We start from the raw sequence: 26,186 nt of genomic DNA, 5'->3' as shown, positions 1-26,186 counted from the left end.
AGTAATTCCTCTCATAGGCATTCAGAAGAATTGAGATCAACTATTGGTTGAGACAAGTACTAGTAGTATACAAATGTTCATAGCAACACTTTCCACAGTAGGAGGTGGAAACAATCTAAATGTCCATTATCATAATGTGGGACCTGAGCCCAGCATGGTGGCACATACCTTTAATCCCACCACTTAGGAGGCAGAGACAGGCAGATCTCTGTGAGTTCAAGGCCAACCTGGTCTACAAAGTGAGATCCAGGACAGCCAAGGCTGTTACACAGAGGGACCCTGTTTCAAAAAAACCAAAAAGGGAAAAACAAAGAGCATGTGAGATCTAGGGGTCATCAGGCCCATGTGCAAGTGCCTCTGAAATGGATTCTAAAATTTACATCCAAAATAGACAAATCTGGAGAGGCAAAGTCCCAGAGAAGCCTACACAGTGTTGAAAGCCAGTCAGTGAATTGACAGTGACTTCAACACACAGTAAGATACGACACCAGTACTGGCAGGAAGTTGGGCAGTGGAACCGAACAGAGCCCAGGAAAAGCTCCCGTGAATCAACTGGGCAGAGGCAGTGAGTGGCACTGGGACAAGTGAATGCACACCCCAAAGAATCTAGACAGGTTTTACACCTCTCACAAACATGAACCCCAAATGTGTCAGAGACCTCAGTGTAAAATGTTTAAAAGTCATAAACACTACAGCTATCTAGATGATCTAGAATCTGATGACTGTTTAGAGAGGATGCCAAAAGTTCAGTACATGAAAGAAGCAATAAGCTGGACCTCCTTAGAATCAAACGTTTCTAAGAGCAGGTGCGGTGCTTAGTCCTGTAGTCCCAGTACTAAGGACGCCACGGCAGGGGGTGCGAGGTTCAGGACCTGTGCGGCTACATAGTGAGCTACTGCTTCAAAAGAAAAAACTGGAAGACGCTGTCAGCAAGCCTTAAGCAGAGAGAAAATATTTGCAAAAGGTACACCTGATAAAAAACAGCTACACAAAGTACACTACAATTGTAAAAACATAGCAGTAAGTAAAAACCTGGTTGAAAATTAGATCAAGACCGTGAGATAGGTCAGCAGGTAAGGATGTCACATACGATGGAATATAACTCAGGCTGGGAAATGTATATTATTTATTACGCTACCGTGGGCATAAGCCGTGAAGGCATTATGCTAAGTGAAATAAGCTAGATACAAGAAAACATATTTTATCATTCTATTGTATTAAAATATTCAGAAAATAGGAATCTACATAGAGAATGAACAGATCCATGGTTTCTAAGGAGCTAGGAGACCATGAAAATAGCAAATGACTGCTTCATAGATACAGGGTTTCCTTTGGGGCTAATGAAAATATTTTGGAAGCACATAGGAATGGTTGATGTTCAGTGTCCTATGTCTCCAGAGAAAAGCAAATCAAAATCAGAACAGTGAGATACTGCACACCCATCAAAATGGCCCAAATCAGGAGCCCTGATACCCCAAATGCTGGTGAAGGCGAGGACAAGAGGAACTCTGGCTCATTGCTGGTGGGGATTCAGAGTGGTTTAGCCACTTTAGAAGTGGTTTGGCAGTCCCTGCCACACTAGTTTCCTACATCAACCCTTCTGCTCCTCTGTAATTACCCAGAGAGGTAAAAACTTAATGTTCACACAAAAACCAGGGTACAGTTGTTCACAGCAGGTTTATTTATAATTGCCTAGTGTTGGGAGCCACCAAGATGTCCTTCAGTACATGAGTGGATAAACTATGGTACATTCAGGCATCGAATAGTATGCAGTAAAAAAGGAAATGAGCTGTGAAGCCATGGAAAGACACGGAGGAAGCGTATGTGTTAGAAGTAAAAGAAGCCAGTGTGAGAAGTCTAGAGCTACCTGATTCTAACTATCAGACATTCATAACAGGAAATGATGGGGTCAGTAACACAGACTCAGTGGTAGCCAGGAGTTGAGGGACAGGAAGGATGAGTGACAGCTGGGTCAGAGCATTGTTGGGGTGGTGAAGCCACAGCTGTGTCGTCATGGCACCTGTAAACTTGACTGAGTGGCAGTGATGTGGCTGCGTAGGTTCAGAGCATCAGACGGAGCTCTGTGGTGTAGTGGCTAGAGGTTTGAGGATGAGGTTTAACACAACTGATATAAATCTATTCTGGGAGAGGCTTGTCCATGTATGGGGGCAGGGAGCATATGGAAAATCTGTGCATCCCTCACTGTTTTCTAGTAACCTACAGGCCCTCTGAAAAATAATAAAATCTGTGAATTAGTTCAAACATGCTGATTTCTGTTAGTTTTATCATTTACTAGCTGTTGTAAAGAACTAAATCATGACATTTTCAGGAAAAAGGATAAACTGGAAATCATTATGTTGGGTGATAAAAGCCAGTCCAGATACTTCTAGAATCCATATATGGGAGGGGAGCGTTGAAAGGGGAATCAGTGGGTGAGGTGGATGTGTCTTAAAGGAGAAGGGGTAAAAGAGAGGTAAGAGAGTGTGAGTGACATGAAAGCAAAGGAAAGACTGGGAGACGGGAAGGAACCAGCCGCTCAGAGGGGCCGTGGGGAAGAACAGCTGGAGTAGTAATGACACTATTGGGAAGCCACGATGAAACCCAGTTGCTTGTACTCAGCTTTAAAAACTAATATGAAAATGCAAATCAACTGTTTTCAGAGTGATGTCCTTCCTCAGGAAGCCCTGAGCGCAGCACAGTTTGAAAAGCGTTCCCTGCTCAGGAAGTCTGCATTTGAACATAGCCTGCAGCTGCGGAGCTCAGTCTTCGCAGAACAGCTCTGTGATTGCCTCACGGCTCTCATTCTTTTCTTCCTTTCTTCCTTTCTTTCTTCCTTCCTTCCTTCCTTCCTTCCTTCCTTCCTTCCTTCCTTTCTTTCTTTCCTTCTTTCTTTCTTCCTTCATTCCTTCCTTCCTTTCTCTCTCTCTTTCTTTCTCTTTCTCTCTCTCTTCTTTCTTTCTTTCTTTCTTTCTTTCTCTCTCTCTCTCTCTCTCTCTCTCTCTCTCTCTCTCTCTCTCTCTTCCTTTCCTTTCCTTTTCTTTTCTTTTCTTTTCTTTTTTGTTTTTGGAGACAGGTTTCTCTGTGTAGCTTTTGGTGCCTGTCCTGGATCTCACTCTGTAGACCAGGCTGGCCTGGAACTCACAGAGATCCGCCTGGCTCTGCCTCCTGAGTGTGCCACCACAGCCCGGCTCAGCTCTCACTCTTAGGCAGGTCTTTACACTGTGTTAAAACCTCCATGACACCCTGTGGTCCCCATGCTGGCCTCTGGACCTGACCAGTGTGACAGAAGATGGATGATGTGTTCCTATGTGGGACTTCTCTCTCCTCTGAATGCCCCTCCCTCAGCCCAGTCCTCTAATGGCAGGTTTTCACGTTTCTTGTGCCCCCTTTCTGAGCGTCCTGCCACTGCCAGTGACTCCCTTGAAAGGTGGATGTAGGAGAACCCCCACATGTGCTTTTAAAGTTGCCGAGTATACGGGAACATAGTATAATGTGTGTACCCAGCACCCATAGGGAAGCATCCGTCTTGTTTCCAATCTTTTGTTAGGATGATGCCATAAAAAATGCTGCATTACATGCCATCTCAAAGATGTCTAAAGAGTGACTTCCTAGAGAGGGAGTAGTCAGGGTGGAGGTTGTGCATTTGAAATCTTACTAAATGTTGCCAGGTTGTGTTCTCTCTCTCTCTCTCTCTCTCTCTCTCTCTCTCTCTCTCTCTCTCTCTCTCTCTCTCTCTCTCTCTCTCTCTTCCCCCTCCCCCTCTCCCACCTCCCTACCTCCCTCCCTCTTTGCCTTCCCCCCCAAGGTTTCTCTGTGTAGCCCTGGCTGTCCTGGACCTCACTTTGTAGACCAAGCCGGCCTTGAACTCACAGATCCTCCTGCTTCTGCCTCTAGAGTGCTGCTGGGATTAAAGATGTGCACCACTACTGTGCGGCACCAGGTTACTTTCTGTGGGATTTGTTCTCTTTACATAGAAGACAGCGGAAGTGTCTCTTCTTCATGGTGACTCCAGTACAGAGTCTGAATTTTTTCAGATCTGACAAATGAATGTGTGAGAGAAGTGATCTTATTTCCGTCTTAATTTGCATTTTTCTTCATTTTGAGAGAAGCTGGGCATCCTTTTTCAGAATTATTTTAAGACACACTCTTCCCCAGAAGCACTTTGGAACCCTAGACCCAGGTTTGGGGTTTTGTTAATTGGTTTAACTGGACTCCTTAATGCTCTCTTCCTGCCTGAAAAACTTTCCATTCTGGAAAGTTTGTTCCATTTCTGTTTTTGTTCTTCATTTTCTGTTTTCTCTGCACTCTTTCCTTTCTTTGTTGACTTTGTGGTTTAAATTTTATTCTTTCTTATTTTATTAAAATATTCAGTCAGGTGGCATTTGCCATATGCTATACCTATACCAAGAACAAACCTTAATGTAAATGCAAACTTTGGGTCAGTGAGTCTCTGAGCCTTATCAGTTGTAACAAACCTACCACTGTGCTGGGGGGTGTTACTAGTGGGGGAAGCTGAGGAAGTGTTGAGCTCTGTGAGACTGTCTCAGTGCACCCATAAACCTAAAACTGCTCAGGAGGTTGATTTTAAAGGGGAAAAATTAGCGGTCATGTTTTAAGTTTTTTGTCAGGATCCTTCTTTTATGCCTGTGAGTATAATATCATCCTGGGCCTTCTATGGGTGCACAGCTGTACTGTCTAAAAGCTCTCCTCGGCGACGGGGACTGCCAGCCCACAGCTGGTTACTGTTGAGCCCTGAGGAAGCAGGGCAGCCGGTGAGCTCAGCTGCCATGCCTCGGGGGCCCTCTTCCTAGCAAGTGAAGGGCTTGCATTCTGGACCCTGGCATTTGGTGTGTCTGTTCAAGCTCTCTCTGGTCTCTTGTCTAGGAAATTAAGTCACGTCTTGGCCACTAAGCTTGTGTCCAGGGTAAAGGGCTTTACAGGAAGCACCCGATCCACATTCGTCTTTGTCTCTGTGTTTTACCTCCACCCTGATGGGCCACATAATTTTAGTCTGAATGTTTTCTGTGCTGTGCTCATTGGCCCCTCTAACACCATTAAATGCAGTTTTAATGATTTGTGAAGGTCTTTCCTAGGAGATGTAGATGGTTGGTTTTTGAGGAGAAATGTACGGACAGACAGACAGACAGTGACGGAATACTCGCTGCAGTCTTCTGTTGCTGCTGTTTGACTGCCCCGCCCCAGCTGCATTCTGTCCTGTCTTGTTTTGGGTACTGACATAAACTGTAAAACTGAAGTTAGGATGTAATTTCACCAGGTGTTAGGGAACCTCCACACTAATTTTATCAATGAGTACTGGGAAGTTTTAAGAACAGATAGCTTCAGGAAATTTGAAACAGTTCTTTACCACTCTGGTTATTTTCGGTTTTTCGGTTTGGTAGTTCTTTTTCCATGTGAAGTGGTTATAGTTACAAATGTTCTAAAGTAGGCTGATACCATTCCTCTCATTCAGATGTTGAATATGAGAGTAAATAATCATCTCGTTTGTATGTGGTGAGGGGTACTGACTTTTCTGATAAAACCCAATGATAATCATATTCTGATTTCTTTGAAATCTTTCACAAAAGCTAAGATTATATGATTCCTTCAGGAACTGTGTTCTAGATGCACATAAAGATATCTTATCTCTTTAAAAAATAGGAGCAGATGTCTCAAGTGTTAGATGCCATGTTTGAAAAATTGGTCAAAGAAGGGGAGCATGTAATTGATCAAGGCGATGATGGTGACAACTTCTACGTCATTGATAGGTAAGTTCCATCCAGCTTTACTACTAAAGCTTTAAAAATCTATCCTGTAAGATCTCAGCAGTCACTGTGACAACTGATAGATTAATCTGTTTGCAGTTTCCCTTCACTCTTAATACTAGATAATGGGCACTGTAAATGTCTCTTGAATATATACAATAAATATAGCCATGCTAAGTCATGCAAGGAACCATGGTTTATAGAAGAAGTGCATCTTAGTCATTAATGTGCCTTGATTTGCTAACTTCTATTTGGTGGGTAGAAAGTAATAATATTGCCATGTGGTAGATGCCTATTACAGTGAGAATAGTGCGTGGATACCTGGCTGTGGTGGTGCACGCCCTTAATCCTAGCCCTCAGGAAGCAGAGGCAGGTGGATCTCTGTGAGCTCGAGGCCATCCTGGTCTACAGAGCGAGTTCCAGGACAGCCAGAGCTGTTGCACAGAGAAACCCTGTCTCAAAAACAAAAACAAACACAACAACAAAAGATAAGGCATGGAAGAAACTAAGTGGTGGTGTAGCTCCCTCAGTATGGCTCCATTTTTTAAAAGTTCTTACTATTAACCATAAAAGAACCCAGGTGCCCCAGAAGGTGTGAGATGAGGAGGAAGCCTTTTTTTCTGCTGTTTTAGCATTCTTTAGTCAGTAGAGGGAGCAGCTCATGTCTCCTTACAGAAATTGTGTAGCATTTTCTTTGTCTTTTCAAATGTTTCAGGGTTTGGGGTTTTTTGCGGGGAGGGGATTGTTTTGAGGAAAGTGCTAGCCTAGTATATATCCAACAGGATATAGCTAAAGAACTTCCCCTGTTTGCCTCACAGGTGTGCCAGGCAGCCTGGAAACCATGCTTTCTGTTGAAGCACAGAGTCGAGGAGGGTGGTCCTGTGCAAAGGGCTGGCTTGTATGAGTGTAGGCCTGCCCCTGAGCACAGGGACTGCACAGGGAGGCTGCTGGCCCATAGAAAGCACCTTGCTATGCAGACTGGGCTGGCCTTGAACTCATAGAAAATATTTTACTAAACAGAAAGTATATGCAGTTATTTGTATTGACAATCAAATTGTCAATTTGAATTGACAATTCAGAAATCTTAAACTGTGTTTTACTTTATCAGAGAACAATATGGACTGTGTGATGAATAGATGAGCCTCAAACCATACTTTCCGCACATGCTGGGCAGGGTATTTCTTCACCTTTGTAGAGTGAGGCAGGGTTCACAGGCAGTCCGTGACCCTAAGCTGTCCAGTTTTGTGTGGAACACAGATCATCTCCCCACCTGATCTACTGATACGGTTTTGCTCCATTTGATAGGATTGTGGTCAGCTGATAATTAGACCTCCTCTGTCTCCTTGGGCCCCTTTCTTAACCTTGGCTCTGCTTTCTTTCATACATGAGCTATGCGTGACTTTCATTCAGCAGGTTTGCTGACTCCCTAACCCCATCCTGGTGCCTGAGGGACCTACTACTGCAGCTCTGCCAGGGCAGGGGTAAAGCCAAAGCACGACTTGTTCCCTTGTGTGAGGCAGAGACATAGTTACGATGTTACAGCCTTCACCAACAAAACAGCTTATAAATACACTCAAGTGTTTTCATTGAATTGTAGGTGAGAAGACCATGTTCGGTCCAGCATTGACCTTTCTTTCAGTGGGTATTTTTGACTACAAACCCTGCTTTACGTTTGAGCATAGTACATTCTCTTTCAGTTATATCCTAATTATCCATGGACAGATGAAGCACTCTGGTTCACAGACGTGACGGGGCTTGATCGAGGTCACCCAGATAGTCAGTGCATCTGACCCACAGCCAGGTCCTCTGTCACCCACTTCTGTTCATGCTCATTGCTCTGGCCTGCACTGCCTGAAGCCTCACAGCATCAGGGAGGGAATCAGTATGAACAGCAGTCTGCCTGTCTAACAGACTTCCCACCATGGCCCCCAGCTGGACTGGTAGCATGTTTGACTCTCACCAGGGCATTTTGTTACTAATTTTATCCAATTCAGAATGGCAAATCTAGAAAAGAATGTCAGTGACACAATACAAGGGAATAAACTGCAAATTTTAAATTAACAGTTTAAAAATTTTATCCATGGAACCAATTCTAGGATGTATTTTCACATGTGTCATTCTATCCACGAACTATATTTAAAAGGCAACAGTTTTCTTCCTTGTTAACATCTTCTGTTTCTGTTTCTTTACTCTTTAATAATCCTTTTCTAGTCCTTAAAAGCTGTCCCATTTTGCCACTGCCACATCTTTTTTCCAGGATTTAACCAACAGGATATAGCTAAAGAACTTGCCCTGTCTGCCTCACAGGTGTGCCAGGCAGCCTGGAAACCATGCTTTCTGTTGAAGCACAGAGTCGGGGAGGGTGGTCCTGTGCAGAAGGAAGGGCTGGCTTGTATGAGTGTAGGCCTGCCCCTGAGCACAGGGACTGCACCTCGGGAAGCCGGCGAGAACACTGCAGGCTGTTGGGGTTGACCTAAAGTGTACAGGTCAAGGAGGGCAGGTTAAGGCTTTGTGGGCCAGTGTGGTCTAAGAATTCAATTCTGCTTGTAATACAAACCAGCTGTGTGTAATAAGTAAAGAACAAGTTTGTTTGTTTTCTAATAAGACTTTTTTTGGGGGGGCAAAACTGGGAGCTAGCTGGGGTACCAATTCCTGCTATAGTTTATAAAAGACTTGTCAGCAAATTATTAGAGCTATATGCTTTTAAAAAGTAGTCATTTTCTTTTGATCTCAAAAGCAATATACATTTCTTTTAGAAACAAAGTATTGTTACATGGTCAGTGCCCTGGAGTGCCTCACAGTTCTTACTGTCTGAGATAAGTACAGTAGTGTTTGACATATGTTCCCACAGATGACTTACTGCACATATTCTATCACTGATTTTAACTTTTTATTGTTTAGTTCTTTCCCCATGCATTGTTCCTACCCTAGCCTAGTTGGTGGTCTTTTTCATAGGTCGCTGTTATCAGAGGGTATAGGAGGAAGGAGATCAGAGTGTACGTACGAGGCTCTTCTCTGCAGTAACGCCTCCTGTAATTAAATGCTACCTGAATCTCTTTGTCTCTAATTTAATATGATTTGTATATGTCCAACAGAGGAACATTTGATATTTATGTAAAATGTGACGGTGTTGGAAGATGTGTTGGTAACTATGATAATCGTGGGAGTTTTGGAGAACTGGCCTTAATGTACAATACACCCAGAGCAGCTACAATCACTGCTACCTCTCCTGGTGCTCTGTGGGGTTTGGTAAGTAAAATATTTGCTTGATCAAAATGTTATTATTTTTTTGAAAATTATTATGACAGTAGATAGGCAGATAGCCTGAAACTATATTTTAATTTTAATCAGTAAATTTATTTGGGAATCATGAGTCATTGGCATTTATTAGATGTTGCACTGTTGGACACAAAGACTGTGCTGAATCAAAGATTTATGTCCTGTCTCTTCCCAAGTCAGGAGCTTGAATATACTGGACCTTAGAATGACATCAGATCCAAAATGCTCCTCTTGTATCCATACTTAAACTTTGAGCCACAACAGCTGGAGAGATGACTCAGTCATAAGGTTCCTGCTGTACAAGGAAGATCTGAGAGCACAGTAGCTTGTGCCTGTCACTCCAGAGTAAGGGAGGGGCATGGGGACCAGCACCCCGAAGCTCATTGACTAGCCAGTCTAGCCAGGTCAGTGAACTTCAGGTTCAGTAAGAGACCTTGTCTCAAAGGTGGAGAGCAACCCAGAAAAGACATCTGGAATCAGTCTCTGGCCTCTGTATGTAGGTGTGCATAAGCATTTGGACACACATATGCACAAGGCCTCACTAACAAGTATGAATTCGCAGGCACTCACACACACACACACACACACACACACACACACACACACACACGCGCGCTTCTGTATTTTTCTCAGCTAGCTCTCTGAGGTAAAATGGTGTAGTCAGATAAATTAGTGGTTTTCCGAGTGATCAGCTGAAAGTCACAACTGGGGCCTTGTTAGAAGCACACACACTAGGCCCCTCTATTGATTCTGACCCCTGCACCTAAAGCTCTGGAGAAGGGTCCAGCACTCCTGTGCTCCTGAAAGCTTCCATGCAATTCTGATGTTGCCACAGTTTGGAAAGCACTAAAAATGGTTCTCCTGATGGTGTCAGCTGCTTGGTAATGTGTTTGCACTCAAGAGCAGCTATGTAGAGTAAAAATATTTGGTACCTGTGCTTTTCATTTAAGATACTAAAAAAAAAAAAAAATCTTGCTTCAATTCTACATAAATCTAATCATTCTCTTTGGGTGGGACCTGGATGTTGATTTGGATGGTGTATTCCTAATCTAGAAACTTTGAAATGTCACCAATTCAGAACTTTTTGAGTACCAACACACAACTGTAACATTCCACACATGTACAGATCAGTCAAAATGCAAGCACATTGTGAATACTTATAAATTACCTTCAGGTCATGCATATGAGATACACATGAACTATGAATTTTGTGTTTAGACTTGAGACATGCTCCCAAGCTATTTTGTTAGGAGTTTTCAATATCTGGGTGTAGTTGAGTGTGGGGGTGCTGATGTCTAAAATCTAAAACACTTCTGGTCTCAAGACAAGAGATCCTCAGTCTCTATCTTTAAATAAATGTCTTAATGGTAGAAATTCTGTTAAGCATTGGTTCATAGACGCATTTGACTGAGAGGCTAGAGGAGGCTTGGGGCCTCTTTTCACATGCTAACATAGTGCAGAACATAACAGCTGCTTCTGGAAGACTTAGTTTAAGGTCAGGTTCTCAGACTTTGTTTGGCAAGTATGCAGACTACCCTGGGAATCCACTTACCACCCTGTAGGTTGCGCAGATTACACTTCTGTGGGTCTAAGGTGAGCCAGAGCTGGCTGTATTCAAGAGCTCCCAGGAGGTATCCACACTGCCTGGGGTTGTACTTCACTTCCTGCAGCACTGATTGATGGGAGTGTTTGAAACACAAAAGCAGCACATCCCATGTTCTTGACCTGCAGTTGTTAGGTTATTTCCCCAGGCCTTTGTAGAAGAGGTTGTTTGTTTGTTTGTTTGTTTGTTTTGGGGACATCTGCTGTCCTGGAACTCAGATCCACCTGCCCTTGTCTCCCCAGTGCTGGGGTTAAAGTTGTATCCCAAAGCCTGACCAGAAGAAGGGTTTTAACTGTCCAGTTTCAAAGGGGGAAGAGTTACAGAATGTACACATTATTTCTGCATTTCACTCAGAATTTGGTTTAGCTCATAAAAACATCTCACTCAAAGATGCTGGTTACTTAGAATTCCTTTTTATTGGAGCCAAGCAGTTCCTGTATACCTATTAAACAATTTCATGAGTTATGGGGTAGAAATGGAGATGCTTTCATGTGGAAAGAAGTGACCACTGGAGTGTGTTAAGGGCACTCAGATCTGAGTGTCCGAAGCCAACAGAGAGCAGCCACACTAGGGCAGACCTGGGCAGGAAGCATTTGCCAGTTCTCACAGTTAATCTTGTGTCCTCCATGACCTACCTATTACAGAGGGTGTAGCTAAAACTGGAGCCATCTCACTAGAGGTGCCAGTCAGGGTCAGAGTGTCAGATAGTAAGGAGGCCTCCTCACACATCCTGGTTCAAGATCACACATTTTCAAATTTGCCCTGAGCACTGATGGTTTCTGCTGTGGGATGGTCTGTATGTCAAATCTGTTGCTCTGACTAGTCAATAAATAAAACACTGATTGGCCAGTGGCCAGGCAGGAAGTATAGGCGGGACTAACAGAGAGGAGAATTGAGAGAACAGGAAGGTGGGAGGAGACACTGCCAGCCACTGCCATGACAAGCAGCATGTGAAGATGCGGGTAAGCCACGAGCCACGTGGCAAGGTATAGATTTATAGAAATGGATTAATTTAAGATACAAGAACAGTTAGCAAGAAGCCTGCCACAGCCATACAGTTTGTAAGCAATATAAGTCTCTGTGTTTACTTGGTTGGGTCTGAGCTGCTGTGGGACTGGCGGGTGACAGACATTTGTCCTGAGTGTGGGCCAGGCAGGAAAACTCTAGCTACAAGTTTCAGCCCCAGTAACTAACATACGAAGGCTCAGAGTTTTCATGTGCACAGTTCTTAAGCATTTAAGGAACATTTTCTGAGATTTTTTTTTGGTAGCTTATGCATGTTACTAACATTCATAAAAAGGGGTAGTTTCTGATTCATGTATAAATGCAATATCCTTAAAAAGTATAATCACATACTTTCATTGTATTCAAACTTGCTTTTTAGGAGCAATTTGCATAAGCAGTCCCTTCTGGGGACAGTTAGGGGGAAAGGAAACTTTTAAGATGCACAGCCCACAGCCCTGTGGTTGTCGGTGCTGATGTGAAGAGGAGCGTATTGCAGAGGGGTCCTCGGCACAGCACTCTGCTGCTCTCGGCCTGGACGTTAGCATCTGGAATTCCTGAACTTGCCAGGTCACAATGGGTGTGGAACAGTAGGCCGTTCATAGACAGTGCTTCCTGAGAGATAGAATTCATGATTTATTTCTAAATGGCTAAACTATTTCAGGCCTTTTCTGTTTTAATGAAAACAAAAAAAGTCTGTCCATAAAAAATATACCTGATTCCCAAACCCCTCTATATATGACAGTTACATGGGACACTTTTATTGATGCAAATTATGTAGCCAGACGTAGAGATTTTGAGTTACTCAGGTCTTCGGTTTTAGAAATTACCTCAGCAAATTCTGATGTAGAGCCAGTCTTCAAAAGAACTCAATATTTTTGTGAATTAACTCATAAAATTAAAAATAGAATTTTTCTTTTCTTTCTTTCTTTTTTTTTTTTTTTTTTGAGACAGGGTTTCTCTGTGTACTCATGGCTGTCCTGGAACTTGCTTTTTGACTAGGCTGGATTCAAGCTCACAGAGATCCACCTGCCTCTGCCTCCGGAGTGCTGGGATTAAAAGCGTGCACCACCACTGCCCAGCATACATTTACTTTTTATTTTGTGTGTATTTAGGGGCATGTGTGGAGGTCATTTGTGTCCCAGTGACTGAACTTAGGTCATTAGGCTGGGTGCCTTTACCTGGTGAGTCATCTTGCTGGCCCAGGTTAAAAAAAAAAAAAAAAAAAAAAAAAAAAAAAAAAAAAAAAAAAAACATTAGGAAGTACAAATCCAGAGTACAGCTGTCATCAAAATAGTAATTAACTAACTTGGAAACAGGATGTTTAATTTCCTAGTGTCTCATTCTGTCTGGCTGTTACCACAAATAGGTGGTGCAAGCATTCATGCCTCACTTTTTTGAAGGCTGAGAACCACAAGAGCTTTTGGTGTATAGGCCAGTTCCTAGAGGGCCATGTTCTTACTCTGTCCTTGTTTGGTGGAAGGGGCAAGACAGCTTTCAAGGGTCTTTTATGAGACTTACTCAATTCTACTCATGACAGCTGCACACTCATGGCCGAATCACCTAAGACCCATCTCTTCATACCATCAGGTTTAGGATTGGGGATTCAGGGAGGGGACACATTTAGTCCATCATTGTTAGAGTCATATCCATAATATATTGGCATAGTAAGGTATTGATTAAATAATACCCAGTTTCAATTTTACTAAAGTGTAATTATTCATTGGTGAATGCCAAACTATGTGATTATGAGGCTTAAGAATAAAAACACTTTGAGAATTTTTGCAACATAAATTTTTTTGAGGAAAAATAGCTTTTGAGCTGCTATGTATAAACATTTCTGTCATTCCTAAATTAAGTTCTGCCTCCTGAGTGCTGGAATTAAAGGTGTGTGCCACCACCACCCGATATAAATATGTATTTCTAAGAATGCTTACGTTATCAATTCTTTATGGATGACTTCTCCACTAGTGGTTCTTGTAGTTTTTACTTCAGTGTATATATACTTCACGAACATCACATTTAATTGAGTCTGTGTCTGACTGAAGTAAATACTTAAGAAAACAATACTATAAAGAATGTACTCCAAGACTGTCTGTCCTCCTCTATTTTTTATAAACCCAGGCCTGGTCAGGTCTGTCTAATTGATTTTGCAGCCCTGCCATCTGCAGTGAGGGAGGGTACTGGTACTTGATGGTCTGACAGTGCCCCCATGTGGGCATGGAGCCCAGTGTGCTGGTCCCAGCACGGTTGTCTAAAGCAGCACTTCTCAGCCCTCCTACCACTGTGCCCTCTGATACCGCAGTGCTTCTCGGCCTTCCTGATGCTGCGACCCCCAATGATAAAACCATTTTTGTTGCTACTTAATAACTAATTTTTCTACTATTATGAATCATAATGTAAAATCTGATATGCAAGATATCTGATCTATGTGAAACCCATGTGAAAGGGTCATTCAACCCCCAAAGGGGCACTACCCACAGGGTAAGAACCACTGATCTAAATAAATGCTGTCCTCCCTCTCTCTTTTTCTCTCTCCCTGTCCCTCCCCCTCCCTCTTTCCTTTCTTTTTCTTTTCTCTTCCTTTCTCTCTCTTTCTTTCTCTCTCTCTTTCTTTCTCTCTTTCTTTCTTTCTTTCTCTCTTTCTTTCTTTCTTTCTCTCTTTCTTTCTTTCTTTCTCTCTTTCTTTCTTTCTCTCTTTCTTTCTTTCTTTCTCTCTCTCTTTCTTTCTTTCTTTCTTTCTTTCTTCTTTCTTTCTTTCTTTTTCTTTCTTTCTTTCTTTCTTTTTCTTTCTTTCTTTCTTCTTCTTTCTTTCTTTCTTTCTTTCTTCTTTCTTCCTTCCTTCCTTCCTTCCTTCCTTCCTTCCTTCCTTCCTTCCTTCCTTCCTTTCTTTCTTTCTTTCTTTCGACAAGGTTTCTCTTGTGTAGCTCTGGCTGTCCTGGAACTTGCTCTGTAGACCAGGGTTGTAAGATGAATCGCTAAATGGTCTTATTAATAAAAATCCCAGAGCCAGATATTGTGCTGAAAACTGAGAGCTCAGAGGAATAGAACAAGCCACAGCCAACCTCACCTCACCAAACCCTCAGCCTCCAAAAAGAGCTACTTCCTGTGTGCCCACGCCTATATATCTTTCTGTTCTGCCATCTCACTTCCACCATGCCTGGCTCTGTTCCCAGTGTGGCCTTGAACTCACAGAGATCTGCCTTCCAAATGTGCTACCATTGCCTGACTTCTATGATTAATTGAGTGGCTGGCTTTTCCCCCTGAACCTCAGATAAGCTTTATTAGGGTACAAAATATATTGGGGGACACAATATATCACCATACAGGCTGGCCTCGAACTCAGAGATCTTCCTGCCTCTGCCTCCTCAATGCTGAGATTAAAGATGTGTGCCACCACTGCCTGGCCAAATGCTTCTTTTTCTAAGAAAAAGACAAAATTTTATATGCTAAATTTTGTGCCCAAGGAAATAAAAATATGAAATTAATTGAGAGTATAATCATGCCATAATCTTTTACTTCAATTATTGTGTATTCCTTGTAATGAATGAAACTATTTGTTCAGATTTTAACTACCTTTGTATTTGCTACTCTCTCTTTAGGACAGGGTAACCTTCAGGAGAATAATTGTAAAAAACAATGCCAAAAAGAGAAAGATGTATGAAAGCTTTATCGAGTCACTGCCATTCCTCAAGTCTCTGGAGGTGAGTTGTGCTTTACAATAGTCTGGTAAGGTGCCCAGCTGATAAAAAGGCTGACCATGCAGGGAACCCCAGTTCATACATAAAGATGGAAAGGGGTCCCCTGATCTCTGCACATACTGTGTGCTATAGTACCTCCGCAGTAATAATGATAATGATAATAATAATTTTAAAGTCTATTCGTATTTTCCTATGAAAAGAACAGATAGTGATATTAGGTCTTATTGCTATTTTTTTACTACTGTAAGTACATTTTATTCTGGTTATTTGAAAATAAGGCTCTTATCTAAGATCTATAGCAAATTTATAGGTGCCATTTATCTGATAGCAGACTTAAGAAATCAAAATGTCATGAAGAACTACTGGTTATCCCTTTACTGGGGGGAGGGGGCGATCTCAACACAGAAGGTCCTCACTGCCGCACCCCAGCCCCCAAGTCATCTTTACTGCTTGTTCCCATTTCTCTACTTTTAAAGTTGGCCTTCCTCAGCCTTAGTTTCTTCTCCACCTATACACATTTACTTGGTATGTGAACATTTGAAATATGAATCAAACCTATTTCAAATCTCAGGTCCGTAAGTACTATCTACATGCCAGTACCTCCTAAAATTGTCATCACTATCCACTACTTATTTAACATCTTCTGTCAGATACCTGTGCACGTCCTAACCTGGACCAGATGCCTCAAATACTCCTCTTGGCTTTCTGTCCTACTTTTGTATCACTGTGATAAGACACCCTGACCAGGCAATTTATAAAAGAAAGCATTTAATAAATTGGGCCTGCCATTCTCGAGTCCATGATAATGGAGCAAAGACATGGCAGCAGGAACAGCTGAGAGCTTACATTTGGATCCACAAATATGAGACAGAAGGCACACAGAGAATAGCCTAGTCTTTTGAAAGCTCAAAGCCTTCCCCCAATGACACTCCAGCAAGGTTAAACTTCCTAATCCTATCCAAGCAGTGCCACCAACTGGGAACCTATGGGTGTCATTCTTATTAAAATCACTAGACTTCTCTTCATCTTAGAAGGCATTGTCTTTGTCATTCTGTTGTCTCAGGGCAGAAACTTGGGAGTTAGCACCCACTCACCTCTCCCCACCAGCGGTCAAAGTGTTGACAATCTTCTCTATCCTGTCTTCAGAATATCTGTAACACTCAGTCATTTTCCATTACCTTCACCAGTATCACCTTCTGTCTGTATCATCATTACCTCTGCATGGCTTTTATCAACCACCTAGAGGGTCCTGTGAGTCCTAGACCATTCCAGTCTTTCGTTATCAACCCTCCAGGACAGGATAACTTTGAAGGCCACTGAGGATCTGCCCAGTGTCCTGCCCCTAGTCTGTGTCCCTCTGACAACATTCTAACTGCTCCACATTTATCCTGCCAGGGACACTAGCCTCTTGCTGTTGCACAAACAAGCCAGCCCTCACCTCAGACCTGTGTACTTGTGTCTGCCTAGAACAACCTCCTGCACAACTCCATGGCTCTTCCATGAATCTCCTTCATTTCTTAGCCCAATGTCTTCTCAATGAGACCAGTTGTTTCTTATCTTTAAGGGCAGACACTTATGAAAGAATTGTTACCTTAAGAATTCAGCTTTGCCATAAATTCATTGTTAATTGTTTTTTCTAGACATTTTATAAAGCCTCATTTCTGAACACTCTTGAAAGTGGTTATAGAGAAATAGATGTGCGTCCTTTGGGTTGATGCCTGGGAGACCCTTGGCCGTAGTGGAATGCACAGGCGGTTGGTCTTCTCCAGCAGCTCCTGCCCTCAAGTAGAACACACCAGGGAGGCAGTCTAGTCAGATGGAGGCATGTGACATGACAAAAAGCAAATTGGGAAACATGTGCTCCCTCTAAGGGAACAGCTGCCGTTCCTCCATAACTTTATTGCTGCCGTATGGAGATTTGGGCTGGGAGTTTCTGAGTCTTCTGGTATTTTACAAAAAACTAGAGATACAAATTTTTCTATTTCAGAATTCTAGCAGTTAATGTAATAATCAAACAAGCAAACACTGTTCAGTTTATTTAGCAGTATAGGCTACCCCTTTAAACATGTAAAATAGGTAAGGTTACCTAATTGGTCTGTGTATTACCCACGGTTCTCTAGAGGAAGAGAGAATTTATATAATACATATATTATATATGCTGATATGTAACATATTACCTATGTGCCCATGGTGAATATGTAATATATAGTACATATATTTGTATATGGCAATTTATTAGAATGGCTTACAGGCTCTGGTACCGCTAGATCAATAATAGCTGCCTACTAATGAAAAATTTAAGACTCCAGTAGTTGTTCAGTCCCTGAGGCTGGGTGTCTCAGTTGGTCTTTGTTTATGACAGAGTCCTGAAGAAGCGGGTTCTAGTACCAGGGAAGGAGATGCCTTCTTCCCTGTCCTTTCTATAGGCCGCAGCAGCAGTCAGATTAAAGGTGGGTCTTCCCACTGCAAAGGATAAAAGAGGGTCTTCCCACTTCAACTGATTTAATTAAGAAAAAAAAAAATCCCTCACAGGTGTACTCAGCCATTTCAGTTTTAGTTAATTCCAGATGTAGTTTAGTTAACAACCCAGAACAACCATTACAGTCTGTTTCTTTCTAATATTGTATTTTCTTTGTAGGTTTCTGAACGCCTGAAGGTGGTAGATGTGATCGGCACCAAAGTTTACAATGATGGAGAACAGATCATTGCTCAGGTATGATACCATGTCAGTCAGTTTAGGGGTACATTCAGGAATGTCTTAGAAATCTTGTTAAACTTTGTTTTGTTTTGTTTTGGTTTGGTTTTTCAAGACAGGGTTTCTCTGCGTAGCTTTGCGCCTTTCCTGGAGCTCACTTGGTAGCCCAGGCTGGCCTCGAACTCACAGAGATCCGCCTGCCTCTGCCTCCCGAGTGCTGGGATTAAAGGCATGCGCCACCACTGCCCGGCTTAAACTTTGTTTTAATAATTAGTGTGCAATATTGGATTAAATGAATATTACTTCTACCAAACAACTTACTAAAAATCCTTTTACAGCCAGTAAGTAATTTGAATGTTTTTGTTTATATAATTTACTCCTAATGAATATGCATTAAACTGTTACCTGACTTTCTGAGTAGTTTTACAATTTGTAACATGAAATTCACATGTGTAGTAGGAATAAGATGTCATATGTAAAAGGGGGAAACTGGTGGCTATCCCATGAAATTACTAAGAATCCAGATCCATTGTTTTGCATGATCTGTTCTCGAGACCCTCTGAGGCCACTTCCAGATAACATTCACTGAGAAGATCTCACATCGCACCATATCCAAGCATTGAATATGTTAATAAAAATCTTCTAGTCCTCATGCTTTTCTGATATTTCAGTGGGAAACCAATTGTGTACAGTGCCTCAGTCAGCCAGAGAGCCTAGAGAGTAGGCTTTGTAGACATGCACATGACTTGAGGGGACTGGATTTCTAATATTCTGTGGTTGTTTTTTTTTTTTTTTTTAATCACAACAGTCTACGGTACTATTCTGTTTGAATTATTGTCTCTTCCTTTATATGTGAAATAAGATTCAAGTGCTGTTTGAAGAAAAGACCATTGTTTAGAAGGCAAATAAGTATCTTTCTATCCCTATCCCTACCCCATGCACACATACAGACATGTTGTCAAATGTCAGGAAAAGTGCAATCAAATTAGAGAGTGTTAAATGGGAAGTAGCAAAGTCTGGCATGCTTTTCAGATGCTTAAGTTGATTTGGGAGTTGGTTGTAGGTTGAATACAGGATCTCATCATACATGCTAAGCATGTATGTTACCACTGAGCTACAGCCCCAGGCTCTTAAATGCTTCTTTGTAACATTTTTATCCTGGAAAAAAAAATCACAAAAAGTTGCACAAAAAGTCCTGGGAGTTTGCATAGACTCTCCACTCAGTTTCCCTGAGTCCATCTTCTGTCACTATTGCACTGAATCAGAACTAGGAAACAGGCATTGGTGCAGCCCACAGACTGGACTCAGAGTTCATTGGAGTTTTCCCAACATTTGCAGCACATCTGCCCGGCAGCGGGTAGACCTATCAGGAGTCATAGAACTTCAGATTTTAGTGTGAAGCTCTTATAAAAACTTGATACGAAAATGAAAGAAGGGGCCTAGAGGTACAGCTTAAGGATAGACTGTATTGTTTGCATGTATGGGGCTCTGGGTTCATTCCCTAGCATTAAATAAATAATTAGCTATATTTTGAGTTAATTAAAGACACCATTACATACCCTGGCTTCATTCCCTAGCAAATAAATAGTTGAATTTTATTAAAGATGTCATTGCATACTGTTTTGAGCATCTGTAAATATATATCTATCCTATATTTTTAAAATGTAGGCCTAATATTTATTTTTGTGATATAATCTGTGGTTTTGTTTGAGGTCCTAGGGATAAAGGTAAAGGTCGGGCCCTTAGTGTGTTGGTTGTGATATCATCTCATGCTAAGTGTATAAATTGTACCAAAGAGGTTTTCAAATATTTGTGTTTCTCTGGATTCACAAAAATCTTCCATAATACCATTAATTTATTATAATATTTTGAGGGGCAGCATTAGAAATCAAGAGTTTGTGCAAAATCTAGAAATACTGGGCTTTTAGTTAGACAGGGCATTAGACTTTTCAGTCTAGCAGTCTTTTCAGAGCCTGGAAGTCCATTGGGTGTGGGCATCCATTGCCTCTGAATGTTCCCAGGTTGTCTGCTCCTGGCTGGTCACTGTGCTAATGAGAGTTACTTTAGGGGGCACAGGGAGCATGTTGCTGCTTTCCAGGGAGCACAGAATGTACTGACTGAGCTGCTGTGGAAGGTGCTGCCGGGATACACAGCTGTGCTGTCCTTCTGTGGGTACGGTTCAGGACAAAATTCAGGGCCAGATTCCTAATGCAAACAACCTAGCCCAGGTTATTTGCCATATTTTCTAGTAGAGACTGTAAAAACATTATTTCAAATGGTTTTACAAATAAAAGTGTTGTTACATAATTATCAGTTGTAACCTCTGAACGTGGAAGATGAAATAGTCTCTTCAGTATGACTTGACTTACAGACTAGAATCTATAAGCTGGCTTCAGGGGCACAATTTCAGGGTTGCTGTGGAATTTTCATTTTCACTCTACATTTTTGTTTTCTTTTAATAGGGAGATTTGGCAGATTCTTTTTTCATTGTAGAATCTGGAGAAGTGAAAATTACTATGAAAAGAAAGGTAAACTTTTATCAGTCCTAAAATTCCTCATATTAGCAAGGAAAATAATGGATTTTTTAATGATGTTAGACTTAAATGTAACTCATTTCAATTGCCTTCTCAGGGTAAATCAGAAGTGGAAGAGAATGGTGCCGTGGAGATTGCTCGGTGTTTTCGGGGACAGTACTTTGGGGAGCTTGCCCTGGTCACTAACAAACCACGAGCAGCGTCTGCACACGCCATCGGGACTGTCAAATGTTTAGGTGGGTCACAGTGGCGGCTCTGGTGTGTCTGTGCTCCAGGCACTCAAGCCATCTGGGCCATTTTATTGGATTCACAAGTGCTAAAGTCCTCACAAAATAGGACCAAGGTTTGGACTTACTTTAATTATTGAAATAAGAACTCCCAGTTACCAAGTTTTATATTTAATCTGTCAAGAAAATGCCATGTGTTGTGTCCCACAAAAGAGAAGGCTAAAACTTTGTGAAGTTCATCATTAAGCTCTGCTGGGAAGTTGGAATGTCAGTGAAAACTGCAGTCATCCTCCTGCCGGGATGGGGTTCAGGTCGGTTGGAGCATAATCGATGGCTGTTATTCAGCTACCAGGCAGCTCGGCAGAAATGCCACTTCCAGTTGGTATATACAGAGATTTTGTGTCTGAGAAGTCACTCAGATAGTGAAAACATAGTTCAGAAAATAGTAACATAAATGACATTTAAAAAATTGATCCAACAATAATTATCCTCTGCATGTTCCTCACAATTCAAAAAGGTAAAAGTTAGTTTCAGTGATTTTTAAGATTGGCAAGGCTTGTCAGAATTAATTCTTTACAGAGTCACTTTGTAAAAGGTTTTCAATAAGTGCAATATTAGTAAAATGATACTTTGGTGAAAGAGAAGACAAAACTGACAGATTCTTCTCACAGCTGTTGACTGTAAGATAAAGGTGATGTGAGAGAGGCTGCTTATTTTATTCTGTGGTAACTGTATTAAAGGCAGTGGGAGAAATGCAGGAAGTATAGAAAATGTGGGGAAAGCTAAGGTGCACCCATGTCCTCACCATCTGCCCATGTTTCCACTGTGATAATTCCTTTTTGTTTGGTTTGCATGAGTTTTCCACTATAGGAATTTTGTTACTACATCAAATTTTGACATTCCATTAGGTAAATCTATACACAATAAATTATCTAGTCACTCACTGGCAAATGTTTATGAGCTTTGGGTCTAGTTTGTATACATATATATGCAGAGGTGATTCTTACTTTTTCCTTAGAAATGGTCTTCTGACTAGGTCTTTTAAAATGATTTTCTTTAATTAGTACGTATTACTTGTATAAAGTTGTAGCAGTTTCATGAGCAGCATGTGCTTTGCATATTCACCATAATTACCTTCTCCTTCTCCCTGTTGGTCCCATTCTACTTTTCAAATAGCCTCCTTCCACTTTCATTGTTGTTCTTTTTTTGTTTGTTTTTGTTTTTTTTTTTTAGATTTTACTCCTTCAACTGAAGAAAGACATACAGTGTCTGCTTCACTTAACGTGATTTTTCCAAGCTTTGTTTTTCTGCAAATGTTACAATATCTTTTTCTTTATGGCTGAGTAACACTGCATTGTGTATATACATTTACTTTTTCCATTTGTTGATGGACACTTAGACTGATCACATAACTTGGCTGTTGTGAATAGTGCTGCAATATACACAGGCAGGTGTATATCTCTATTGTATGCTGCTGACTTTGGCTCCTTAGACATATGCTTAGGAGGGTGGCACCTGGAGAAAATGGTGGGTCTAGTTCTATTTAGTGAGGAATTTATATACCAATTTGCTAGTGCCTACATTAATCTGTAATCTCATCACCTGTGGACAAGGCTTCCATTCTTCAAGAGGCCTTGCCAACTTTTGTTGTTTCTTGATGTGGCTGCTTGACTGGGGTGAGATGGAAATCTCAATGTAGTCATGATCTGCATTTCTCAGATGACTGTTTTTATGTATTTATTGGTTACTTGTTTTGAAAAGTAGTTCATTTGCCTATTTAATGACTCAATACATACAGGCCGCTTTTATTTTTTCTAATGTGTCTGCTATACCATGCAAGAATGGCCATAAAGCCTTATAAACCCTACCTTTTTTAACCTGTGCAAATTTGACAGAGAGATTTTAATATGTTAAGCAGTATACTATAACCTCAATTTTAAAATTTTTATGAGACAGCCAGGTCTGGTATCTCCTTTCTGTAATTCCAGTACCTGAAGTGGGATGATCATAAATTCAAGGCCAGTTTATTCAAAGTCAGTGTGAACTGCATAATCAGGCTGTCTCAAAACAAAAATTGCAAAATAGAAAATGCATGAGGCAGACAAGCAAAGTGATGCATGTATTGGTAGGGCAGAAAAAAGCACTGTGTTGATCATGATTTTGAATTGCATAGACAATGGTATAAAAGTGTATATATAAATCTTCGCAGCATATCGTACACTCTGAGAATTGGGTAAGAAACGCTCTTGTACCACTTTTGAAGGGTTTGTGTTTATTTTTTAAAGCTCTGAGGCCGTACCATGTTAGGTTTTCATTTCCTCAGCATGGGTCAGGCCCCTTCCACCAACTTCACCTCAGGACTGTCATCTGTCAAAGCATCCCAGACTGTAACCAGAGAAGGTCCTGTTTCCTTTCTGAAGTGGAACATTTTCACCTTTATTTTCTCTCATATTTTTATAATATCTAAAAATTCTCTTGCATTGTTAATATATCAAAACTGCAAAAATCATAGTAGAATATCATAGTAGAAAGCAATAGCTTACGAATTTCTGAGTTATGCAAGGAATGGTATTTTTAATTTATTTTTTTCTTTTCTCTTAGCCATGGATGTGCAAGCATTTGAAAGGCTTTTGGGACCTTGCATGGAAATTATGAAAAGGAACATCGCCACCTATGAAGAACAATTAGTTGCACTGTTTGGAACAAACATGGATATTGTTGAGCCCACTGCATGAAGCAAAAGTACAGAGCAGAAAGAGCATTAGTGAGACAGTTATGCCTAGTGGTTAGTCCACTGAGAATGTGTTCGTGTAGATGCCAAGCATTTTCTGTGATACCAGGTTTTTCCTTTTTTAAACAAAAAACATTTACAATGTATCAGTAAACAGTAGTGATTTAATAGTCAATAGGCTTTAACATCACTTTCTAATGGGTAGTTCATTAAAAAAATCAACATATTCATAAAAATGACTTTCAATTCCATAAAATTATTTGAAAGATTTATTCAAATGGTTATAATATATTGAAAGCATACATGTTTAAGAAGATAATTAAAAGATGTAATCATAGGCCAATCTATGTGTTTGGATTATTCAAATATCAAGTTAGTGACTATCCCATTTAAGAGGGAAGTTGGTAGTGACTCATGCGATCAAGCATGGCATCATTCTTTTTATAATTCATCATACAGTAAAATGTCAGTCATTTTATTTTCTGGCTTGATAAGTTGTGTGTTAGCCTTGGCCTATTGGTGAAATGGTATGAAACATCATATGCAATTTTAAAATTTTTTGTATTTTTGCAATAAAGTACATTTCGACTTCTTTGACAAATGTCAGTGAGTAGCCTACATAATTGAGTGCTTTTGAGGTGTGGCAACTTAGTCATTATAATTGGGCAAAGAGTCTTTTGAGATGAAAGCATAAATGCATTTTTCTGTCGTCTTTTTTTTTTTCCCCCTCAAGACAAGGTTTCGCTGTGTAACCCTGGCTGTCCTGGAACTCACCCTGTAGATCAGGCTTGCCTCAAACTCAGAGAGATCCCGCCTGCATCTGCCTCTTGAGTGATGGGATGAAAGGTGTGTGCCACCACCGCCCAGCCCATAGATGCATTTCTCATCATCAAATATATAGTATCACTGCTTCCTTTTTTATTTTGCAACCCCTGTATTCTTTATAAATTGCTTGACATTTAGTGTGACAAAGATTTTTTAAAAGCTATTTAAACTTAATCTGACTTTTTTTTGTACTCTGAATGTTCTGAATTTTATATTTAGAAAAAGGAAAACTTTCCTATTAAGAAATCATTTGGGATTCTTATCCACATGCCCATGGGATATTCTGTGCCCATGGCCATGTTTTATTTTTATTTTTATTTTTTCTGTTCTTCCTTGTCACCAACCAGCAAGCTCATTGATCAGCAGCCAATCAGGTGTTTTATCTTTTCCAACCCTCAAAAACTACCACAGTGGTGGAAATAAGTTTATATATAAGCAAAGCCATACATAATGATTAATGAAATTTCTGTCTACACTACATATCATTAGGCCTTGTCCTTAGCTTTAAAGTCAACACAGAGTTAAAAGTACACAAAGTACAAAATTTTATTAGGTTTTCTTTGGTCACTTATATACTTATTTTTATGCCAGATAACAATGAATTGTTATGTACAACCAAAGCAATATACTTTTACATGACTTTCAGGCCCCATGACCAAATATCTAGAGACTAATTCTCACCAGTTATTCACCTTTAAATGGGTAATTTCATTTTGGGAAACGTGTTCTAAGGAACAGAGGATCTATATATGTGCAATTCATCTATGGCTGTTGTGATCGTATAAGGGAATGTTTTTAGTCCTACTTGTACATGAAAACATGGCTAGAATGTTAATTGGATAATGCATAAACAGTTAAAGTATGTAAACTATAGCTTTAGCCATGTTTTAAAAATATTATTTTTGCAAAAATCTGTCTTTAGGAAAAAGAGCTCTCTCTACATGAAGGTAACATGTTTTCAAAAGCCATGTGTTAAACAAGGAAAAATTCCAAAACCAGAAAAACCAGAAAAAAACCACCCAAATTCCTGGTTCATCATTCTGTGTTCTTTATTCACTATTCTGAGTTCTCTTCTGTTGCATTGCATAAGCTAATTGTTAACGTTCATGGAACAGTAAACAAATGCCTGTTAAATAAAGAACTCCAACCAAGGCTATAAATGCCAGTTACATTATTTTCAGTATTGTCAGTTATATTTAAAATTTCCTTATAATAAAGCACACTTTTATAATAAATGTTTTAAGCATTGTTTTCTTTATTGTGGCTTGTCTGGTGTATAAATGTAACAAAAATCATGAGATATGGCCTATGGAAATTATAATCCCATGGCATATAGCAGTAAGAAAGTATGGTTTTTGCATGACTGTAGGTCTCGGTAAGATTTTAAACTACTGATTAAATTTTTAACTATTGTGGTATGTTGCACATTATTTTGGTCATTTAGAGTAACCAAATACCTGGGGAATTTATGTGTAAAACTTTCTAATTAAAACAGCTCAAATTTGGCTTGTGGATGTCATTATTAAATCACCAATGAGGAATCTTACTTCTTGGGAATTCCTTGATGAAGTTTCCACTCAAAGATGGCACCTCTTAAGTACACCTGTGGCTAGGAAAGTGTTGAGAATCTGTCCTGGAGAACAAGATTCTTCATTTTGTCTTAAGTAAGATTAGAAGGGTATTGTGTTTCTTGCTTATCAGTATGAATTAGGGCTTAGCCCCCTATATTTTAACAAAAATACTACCTGCAATAGAAGTTGGATAAATATATTTGGATTACTGTTAACATTGATAACTAAGCCATGTAAAATGTTTTATGTGGAGAGT

General features: G+C 40.5%; 1 protein-coding gene across 2 annotated transcripts in view; it reads left to right on the top strand.

Annotated features, from left to right (window-relative positions):
* Positions 1-25,864, top strand: part of Prkar2b (protein kinase cAMP-dependent type II regulatory subunit beta) — a 110,186-nt gene extending 84,322 nt beyond the window's left edge. For both annotated transcript variants that reach the window (XM_028891744.2, XM_037210490.1), the window contains exons 5-11: positions 5,659-5,765; positions 8,858-9,011; positions 15,249-15,350; positions 17,986-18,060; positions 20,505-20,570; positions 20,674-20,812; positions 23,405-25,864. In XM_028891744.2, coding sequence (XP_028747577.1) covers positions 5,659-5,765; positions 8,858-9,011; positions 15,249-15,350; positions 17,986-18,060; positions 20,505-20,570; positions 20,674-20,812; positions 23,405-23,538 — 777 coding nt within the window. In that variant the 3' untranslated portion in view covers positions 23,539-25,864. The remainder of the gene's footprint in view (positions 1-5,658; positions 5,766-8,857; positions 9,012-15,248; positions 15,351-17,985; positions 18,061-20,504; positions 20,571-20,673; positions 20,813-23,404) is intronic.
* The last annotated feature ends 322 nt before the right edge of the window (positions 25,865-26,186 follow it).

This window comes from Peromyscus leucopus, chromosome 14, assembly GCF_004664715.2.
Source record: "Peromyscus leucopus breed LL Stock chromosome 14, UCI_PerLeu_2.1, whole genome shotgun sequence".
Classification (NCBI taxonomy): Eukaryota; Metazoa; Chordata; class Mammalia; order Rodentia; family Cricetidae; genus Peromyscus; species Peromyscus leucopus.
This window is presented reverse-complemented; position numbering and strand designations above follow the sequence as displayed.